At 47.2% G+C, this 9,453-nt stretch overlaps 1 protein-coding gene across 1 annotated transcript; it reads left to right on the plus strand.

Moving 5' to 3' along the window:
• The first annotated feature begins 1,779 nt into the window (after nucleotides 1–1,779).
• Nucleotides 1,780–8,136, plus strand: LOC119400092 (uncharacterized). The gene is made up of 2 exons (XM_049417530.1): nucleotides 1,780–1,785; nucleotides 7,384–8,136. Exons 1-2 carry the CDS (start codon nucleotides 1,780–1,782, stop codon nucleotides 8,134–8,136), a joined length of 759 nt encoding a protein of 252 aa, XP_049273487.1.
• The last annotated feature ends 1,317 nt before the right edge of the window (nucleotides 8,137–9,453 follow it).

Genomic DNA, 9,453 nt, shown 5'->3' on the forward strand with positions numbered 1-9,453 from the left:
TTTGGGGGTAATTTGGCGGTAATTGCCACAGAAATGCTTTACAATTACGGCGCACTTCTTTTCCATCTGTTACTACCTTTTCCACTTCCATCTCTTCCCGCAAGTGACCTCGCACTTCAGTCACGTGGGCTTCAGGTCCTACATATAGCTATCACTAGAGCAATGCCGGAAGTGAAAGTGGGACCCGTTTCCGGCCCTAGTTTTAGTTCAGATTGCAGCTTCCGGTCTTGACATCACTGTCGTTTCCAACTCACAATCATAAGCGGCTTCCACTTCCCCCTTCCACTAACAACCACCCCTAGTTGACCCCTCAGGCTCGTAGTTGTCTCGCTTGCTGTTCGCACTTAGCTCCTGTTCTGAATTTGCTTCCGGTTAGAATGTTTGATGTATTGCATGCAAATACGCTTAATTACCCTGCGATTATCCTGTAAGTAGAACACACGGAAAGGTTGAGGGTTGGGTCAACTCTGGAGGCAGGTTGTTTTATCGTGGCCTTTAATTAATTTCTGTTTATATAAGAATACGTACACTTCCATAGAAAACTAGAATATACTGTCCCTCTGTACTTTGCTTGGGCTTCTTTATCTGTTGGTTTCAGCGGGGTTGTGTATATCAAAGAAACGAACCGCTCAACCCATTCCTTTTCTTTTGTTCCTGACAGCAGCCTAGGAAGCATAGAGGTGTCTTCATCACCATCTTGAACAAACCTAACCAGCTTTAGAGACAATTTTAATTGGAATGAAGTGAAGAAACCACTTCATGCCCGGAGAGGACTTCAGGGGAGCTCCGCATTCTATTGGACGTTATGGGCTTCACCGTCAGAAAGTTCGGCAGCGACTCATACGATAAGCACATCAGTTTATCCTAAAGATCACATCACCTGAGAGAAATCTACACATGTAGCTAGTGGGCTTCTTGTCTCTCACACATCCTTAAAAAAGCCATTAGGAAGCAGATATCTCCTTATTTTGCTATCAAACACTAATAGGTCACTAAGTAAGCCTAAGTGCTCCTGCCAGCATACACGAAAGGACTGTACTTGTTCTACCAGTAATTCGCGTGCTTTATAACTACCAGTATTGGCCTTATGACAACCCCACCACATTTGTAGGTACTCTCGGCACGTATGGAGTAACAAGGTAGTTATCGACATTAACCGGGTTCTGGGGGGTCTGTGTGCAAATAAGCATTCTTCGACATCGCCTACCTGTACAGCACTGTAATGGTGTCAGTGCCGGAAGGGTGGGGGAAAGGGAGGTGAGGGGTGCGCCTCGAACTTGCCTATATGAGAACGAAGCTCTACCCTCGCCCTTTTCCCTTTCCGCACCGAGGCCGCAAAACTTAGCAGATCCAGTTCTGTTCTGGAATACAGCATTTTGTAATAGACGCGTGGCATATGGTTAAATCTTGTTTATGTAGCATGACAAATTTCGGTAACAGCAGTTATGGATATATTTAGCGTTCCTTCCTCAATGTACTCTTAGTTCCGCTTTCCACTACCGCGCCCCTCCTCTGCCGGTAATATAAAAAGCTGCGCCTCCTGCACTGTGGGAAAAGAACACAATGTTACAACTACCGTAACAAGCCTTATGATCCTGAACAAGCGCCGCTGGCCCTGTTCCAAAAAAACTGCCCTGTTCACTGAACGGATGACCACAATACTTATAATCCATCACCTTGACGGTCTTTACTTTGAGCGTCGTGACTCGCTCTGAAGGACCTTGGGCAACCAGAGATGCAAACTTGAGCTACGCCGCCCTATACAAGAAGGCGGATTGGATGCCCGTGAGTCACGCATACTAAGTAGTACGCTTTAATGATTCACGAGCAAGTGGGCTTTTAGACGAGCTCATTACTAAAACGCAGTAGCCGGAAGTGAGTCGCTCTGCCAGTCAACATTACCATGCCCTACATTTACTGGCGTTGGTTAGCAAACTTTTAAATCCTTCAATTTAGATAAGCTGCTGGTTAACATGTACTACTCGACATAGCTGGCACTAGTGCCATAGCCTTTGCAACGGAGCCGGAAAAAGCGATTTGACACACCTTGTCCGATCGTCAAAACTGAATGCGAACAAATCTTTTCTGTTTCAAGGTTCTGATGTGTGTGCACAGAAGCTCGGTTTTTAAAATATCTGGCTTAAATGCTCTAAACTGGAATGCGCTCTATGTGCTTTGATGTGATTCTTTTACCACTCAAATAAATGTCAAAATTTTAAACGTCACTTAATATTCATGTGTTTTGCGGCAGAATGAATCGTATCATCATAAATATGGACTAGTCATCGTTGTCACTGGTAGCGCACTCATTATTAAGTACACGTATCGCTCATATACACTTCAGAAAAAACGAGTCATTTGACTCTTTTTTTTAGACTTCTGCGATGTATATTATTCTCTTTAAAGAGACACGTGCACACTCGTAGAAGATTGTTATACTCTCTTTAGAGAGTTGTGTGACCCACAAGAGAGTTAACGTGCCTGTATAAAGAGAGTCATATACTTGGCCAGGGACTCACCGAAAGAAGTCACACACAAACACTGTTTTTTTTTTCTAAGAGTGCACTTGCTACTTTAATGGATCAGTTAGCATATAGTATGTATGCAGGCTCATGTTTTCGTCTAGGTGATACTGAAATCTTCTTTTTTTTGCTGTTGGTATATCCCGCATGTGTCGCGTCTGTTTCTTTTTAGCTGTGAATTTTGGACACAGGAGAATGGAACTCAATATCAAAGCTTGCCACATTCTCTACTGCTATACAAAATAAAACACAGGCCAGAGGAACGTAAAGCCATTGAAAAAGAAACGCGTTAAAGTCTAAAAACAAGTACTTACAACCTCAATGCAAACACGTGACCTGGTTATCTCTCGGCTCTCCCCATCGACGACACACAGCGGCGCCTTCCTCATCAGATAAGGCTAAAGAATCGCAAAGATAATTAGCCGGAGCGCTTGATATGCAAAACCTCTCACTGCGTTCACAGCCTTGAAATACAATCATAAATATTTCGCTAAACACAACTAAAAGGAATTGGATACATATTGCCTTGCTTGGTTTCTTTCTTGCTTGCTTGCTTGCTTGCTTGTTTGTTTGTTTGTTTGTTTGTTTGTTGTTTGCTTGCTTGTTTGTTTGTTGTTTGTTTGTTTGTTTGTTTGTTTGTTTGTTTGTTTGTTAGCTTGCTTACTTGTTTTTTTGTTTCCTTCCTTGCATAGCGCATGCCTAGGCAGATAGGAGAGGCTAGGGGACGATGTCAAAGCTCTCCCGTCGGTTTCGTTACGCTGCAATGAGCCATTAGAGACCACTTCAATATCCGCAATTACGAATGAAGGATCAGATTTCGCGCACGGTGCGCAGTCGCATAAGCCCTTTCCCCTAGTGAAATCAAGCAGAGGCTTCATAGACTTAGAAGGCGAGTTGAGATAAATAGGCGGTGGGAAGGGCGCGCATAACTAGACAGGCGTTCAACAAGCGTTCACCGCCGCGTTTACGCACGCACCGCACGCTCTTCGGTCATCACGAGCTGCCGTCCTGGTTTGGCAGCGATCTCAGTCTCGCCGAACAACCTTGGGCTAGGATGCAGGACGCGGCGGACGGTCCCGCGAACCTCTCCCGCCCTCTCGGACCATCCCGTCGAGAGTGAGAGAGTGCGAGAGTGCAGTCCGGACGCTGCTTTACAAGACGCGGCGGCTTATAGGCGCGATGCGATGAGGATTCTGTGTATCTTTATTGCGCGTGTCTCTCTAACGCTCCGTTAGATTCTCGCTTCTTTCTTTTTTGACAGATGCGGACGCTTCGGCCCGCCCTATGCAGACGAAGGGGGGAGGAGGAGATTCTCGGTAGCTCTGCACAGGTTGGGGCCTCAGGCGGGGATTTCCGGGGCAGTGCTTGTTTTTTTATGTGGTCACTGTATATGAGAACGTAACTTCTCAATGCACCATTCGCCACAACCTCCTCTCCCATGAATAGCTAAACGAAGCGATAGTCCGCGACGATCATTGGCTGCGTCTTCTTTTTGTGGTTTAACGATTCGCCGATTCTGTCACTGTGGATCGTGCAGCCCACCGGTTCGAGTATAAAAGCTTCGCCGGTGAATCGGACCAACCCAGTCTTACTTCGTCCTGGTTCTTGTGATCTTCGAGCCCTTCCCTCCTTGTAGTGGATCTAACCAGCCTTCTGCGACCATCATGAACGCCGTCGTGAGTATATCTGAGGCTCCCGTGAAGTCGCGAATGACCGTCGACGGACTTGTTGCGCAATGCTGGCCGAATAGCCTCACCGGACTAAGTACCACAGCCAGAGAGGCTTTTCCGCACCGCTCATTGGTTAAACCGTGTTCTGCAGCAGCGCCATCCTCCCATGTGCACACTCTGGTCGAATTTTGCCACTACCCGTCCCTCCATATATTTCGCTGCGTCTCAACCATGTACCCAACCTGAGAGAAGAAAGCTCGAAACTAAACTTGGCAACTACATAAATGAACAATAACGGAAGATCGGTCGCCAACCTCTAAAAGAAACCAAACACGCATTTTTTTCTCGTATTTGCCATGAGAAACGATCATTCGGAAAGAAGGATGCGCGGGTTTATACGAAAATTGGTTTGAACGCGTGTCATGGAAGCGCTTCGCTGAAAATGAATAAATGCGGGTGTTTTACGTACGGAAGCCACCATACGATTATGAGGGACGCCGTAGTGGAGGGCTCCGCAAATTTCGTCCACCCGGGGTTCTTTAACGTGCACCTGAATTAAGTACAAGGGCCTCTAGCACTCTGCCTCCATCGAAATGCCTGGTTTGAACCCGCGACTTTTGGGACAGCAGCCGGGCAACGTAGCCACTGTACCGGGGCGGCGCTTCGCTGAAAATTCAGTGTCACGAATGCTAAGCTGACAATGTCAGCAAAGCATGTCATTGCTCTTGTCAATACAACCGTATTTCATGCGCATATTTGAGGCATACAGGAACATTTGAACCGGATTTAAAGACTAGCAAACTAGATCAGGACTTGACATCACTTTAAAGAAAATTGGCCAAGCTTGCACTAAACCGCGCGAGACTTGAAACAGCGAAACTGGACGAAATATGAAGACTTATATGGTTGCCTCTAGGTTGTTTCTAGGCCTTAGCTACGTGATGCAGGTTTTTTCTAGGTTGCTTATAGGTCGTTGTTAGAATTTAGCTAGATTATGCTAAGTTGTTTCTACGTTGATTCTCAGCACATAGAGGTTCGAGTTAAACCACAGACAGACAGTCACTCGACACGACACGGATGTTCAAACTCCAGACAGAACTTTACGCTGAAACTCAGTGTTCGCACCTCTCGTAGATCTGCGGGCTGCTTATTCTAGTTGTATCTAGGCAGAGCTTGGTTGTAGCTAGGTTTTCACTCTTTAGCTTGGCTTCTTTCCGCATACGTATTTGATGACGATAGTATTCTTCTTCAAGTTTAGTGGACGAGTGGTGAGTAGGAAGATTTACCCAATTTATGTGGCACATGCCCGTTTATCATTATGATAAACGAACGGCACATACCATTAGGCCGCGCGAATGATAGGCCGCACGGCACATACCCTTAGGCTGCACAAATTACGGCTAGCCTTAACAGATTCGCCGTTAAAATCGGTGATAATAGCAGATGAGCGCACAGATTCAGGATCAAACACCTTGAATAATGTTGGGGTTAAGATCGCAGAAATAGCGTTAGGGCTGGTGCAGGATTTCGCACTTGGTTGCGTAGAATTGAGGCATGGCTGCCAAAGAAGCTGCAAGCCCGAGGAGAGCGCTGCAGGCTTAGGAGAATGCACCGTTGTTGGTCAATTCTCCCGGATAGGATATGTTTCGTACTGGCGTAAACACAGTTAATAGAAATCATGACACGGGCAGACCTTTCTATTGTAATCAAATTAGTGGGTAGGGCATATTATTAACGACGACAGGGACTTATCCGTCATATTTGTATACAGTACATACTTCGACTATCTGTCAAGTACAAAGTAGATTATGTTATACTGCACACATAGCAACAGTTACCCATAGTATACGCATCGCAAGGGTAGCCACCGATGCCCTCCCTGTTTTTTTTTTAACCAATAGTATGCGATTTCATACACAGTGCATTGAAAATACACATCTTTACAGGTGACCAGATTGCCATGGGGTTCCGCGGAAGTGCCTAGGTGAAGTTTCTGAATCGCTGACATTAGGCACGGATCGTAACAGCGTATAGTTTGCTATAAAACTTGCATCGTATAGGTCAATAAGCTCATTGACTGACAACCCGAACTCCCTCTACGAGCTAGTTAAAGTTGCAGAAGCTTTAGACGAGAATCCAGAACTATAGATACGATGAAGGAGAATGATCATTCTCAGCAGCACGTTTAGACGTAAGTGTGTATGGAGTGGGAAATGTGCTTGGTGTTGCGAGAAATAAAAAATAAAATTTTTAAGGAACTCAACACAACCCAGGGTTCCTGTCCGGGTCCCTTTGGGTGACTTTAGCTGGGAAGCACCAAGGGTACGTGAACATTTGGCTTTAGAGGATAAAGCGACGGGACGCTAATATTAGTAGTTGAGTGTTTGAGAAAAGGTAATGCTCGGATAATCAAGGCAGTATGAAAAGACGGCTGGTAGCATTCATTCTGTCTCCATCTTCAGTTGCGATACTGCAGGCACAATGTTTGTATTGTCTCATTTTCCATGAAGAAACACTGGGCGCTTGACTAAACAGACGTAGAAGGAGGCGACGGAAACATAACAAATAAAAAGAAGTGTTCTATAACGAATTTAGATAGTGGAGTGAATCCAGCGTGCCTATTTATGAGTCACCTGAATAAGAATGCATGGATAACGTTAAAGTAAAAATCATAACTAGGAAACCTAAACTGATTATTTAAAATTTCCTATCTGTTGTCAGTATGGACCCCGCATCCCATCAACCAATACACAAGCATGTAACTGGAAAGTAATATAGCCCAAATGGTATGTTGTTTTTCATTAGGCACTTATACATAGCCACAATAAAATATTTTTTCCTGAGTCTACATACGTGTCCACGAAAACACAGTACGTCGGTTTCACACAGGCGTAGACAATTGCTAGGTTAGACCATACACTAAAGAAAAGGCTGATCTTGAAGCCAGACCGAACTGAAAAGAATAGCCGTTTAGGAAAGGACAATTCAAGTTTCCGGTATATCTGTTGTATGTTCAAGCTCGAAGCCCAATTAGACGCCTTTTCTGACTTGCAATATTCATCATTTACATTGCGCAAAATTCCTACGTACTAAATGAAAAACCTGCGTAGACCATTTGCTTTGTGCTATTCACAAGATCACAATTCTCTGACATGGGTCTGCTTGTCCGTGCCTGACTCTGTGGTCCGCAGCTCTCCACCGTTCTATTCGCGCTGTTCTCGGCCGCCTCCGCCGGCTTCATCGGCGGCTACGGTGGCTACGGCGCTGGCCTTGGTGCAGCAGGCAGTGGTGCTGGCTACGGTGGCGGCTACGGTGGCGGCTACGGCGGTGGTCTCGGGGGCGCCGTTGCTGCGGCTCCGGTCGCTGTCGCCGCGGCTCCGGCCGTTCCAGTGCGGAGCACTTCTTACAGCAACAGCGCAGGAGGCGCCGCGATCCTTGCTGGAGGCGCAGTCGGTGGTCTCGGAGGCGCTAGCCTGGGTCTATTCTCTGGTGCCGGCCTCGGCTACGGAGGAGGATTGGGAGGTGGTCTTGGAGCCGGCGCTGGATACGGAGTCGCCGTCGCTCGTCCCGCCATCGCCGTAGCTCCAGCCGTGGCTGTGGCTCGGCCAGTGGTTGTGGCTCGCCCAGTGGCTATTGCTCGTCCAGTGGCTGTTGTTCGTCCCGTCGCCATTGCTGCCCCGGCCGTTGCTGCTGTTCCAGCCGTTGCCGTCGGAGGTGGTCTGGGTGGTGCTGGTGGTTTCGGAGGCCTCGGTCTCGTCGGTGGTGGATACGGTGGCTACGGTGCTGGATATGGTCTCGGTCATGGCGCTGGTGTCGCTAGGCTCGCTGTCGTTGGCGGCTACGGCGGCTATGGTGGTGGCTACGGTGGCGGATACGGCTATGGCCACGGAGCTGGTCTCGGCAGGCTCGGAGTTACTTACGGTCATGCCGCCAAGTGGTGGTAAGTTTCCCAACTGCGGCATGATGTCGTATAGATATACGTACAGGGTCGACCACATCTAAGCTGAACACCTCATTAGTATTCAAACCGGTAAAACTAGAACGTTTCTTATACTTCACGAGTGCAATGCCCGTTATTGAACGTCTAATCATGGTGTCGACAAACACAGTCATGATTTTCCGAATTATGTATTAAACAACAGCTTTAATGAGGTCTTGAATACTAATGAGGTGTTCAGCTTAGATGTGGTCGACCCTGTACAGTTAAAACTCGATTTAACGAAGGGATGATCATGCTAGAATTACTTCGTTCAACAGGCAAGTTCGCAAAACAGAGAAACAAATCTTGCGGTCCTTCGTAATCTAAAATTGCCAGGTAGCGACACGCAAAAGTTATCGCGGCATTGCATTTGCCGCTTACCCACGCCGTGCGCGTGAGAAGACCCAGAGGGCAGCCCAAAGCGGCCCGATGACGGCCTGGACACATAGTGCTTCCCATATGTTACGTCGACATGGAAGGCTCCGTGTCCGGCCGATGGAGAACAGGTCGGTCACGTGAATCTATGACAAGCTGCCGGTACGCAAAGACGCGGAAAACGAAGGCAGTGATTGTGCTAGCAGGCCAAGCAAGAAAGTTTTGTAGAGGTGATCAGTGCCACCTGTTGCAAGAGCTAAGAGATAAGGAAGGTGCATGAACTATGAAATAAGGAAGGCAGCCACTGCTGCTCCTAGTGCCATCTGGTATGTAAGAGCGCTACCAACTGCTGAGTTCATTTTTCCGTGCATAGGCACGGCGTGCAGCGTCGTCATAATAAATTTAGGGCCGTAACTATAGGGCGCCTACCAGGGGCGTAGCCGGGGGGCGTGGGGTTGGGGGGTTCAAACCCCCCGAAATTTTTCAGTTTTGCTTGCGTATATATACACGCGCACATACAAACGCACGAACATACATAAAGTATGGTTGAACCCCCCCCCCCTCCGAAAAAAATTTCTTGCTACGCCCCTGGCACCTACACATTTCAGCACGATAAAGTGAGAGCGCGCACTCGAAGGAAACCCCGGCTTTTTTGCTCATTTATTTCAGGAAAAGCTTCGTTAAATCGCGTTCAGTGGCCTAGTTTCGTTATTTCGGGTTGATAACAATATAGAACCCAATGAGTGCCGGCCGGGGAATGGAAAGTCCTTCGTTCGCGACACTAGCTGTCTTGGAATCACTTGCTTCTCAGTGTTACGTTGGGGTATTTTGCCGGACCTGTGTCAACAGCGGACTACAGCAAAAAAGTTGCTATATATTTAGGTGAAGTGCAGCAGTTGGTGCACTT

This window comes from Rhipicephalus sanguineus, chromosome 7 (genome assembly GCF_013339695.2).
Source record: "Rhipicephalus sanguineus isolate Rsan-2018 chromosome 7, BIME_Rsan_1.4, whole genome shotgun sequence".
Classification (NCBI taxonomy): domain Eukaryota; kingdom Metazoa; phylum Arthropoda; class Arachnida; order Ixodida; family Ixodidae; genus Rhipicephalus; species Rhipicephalus sanguineus.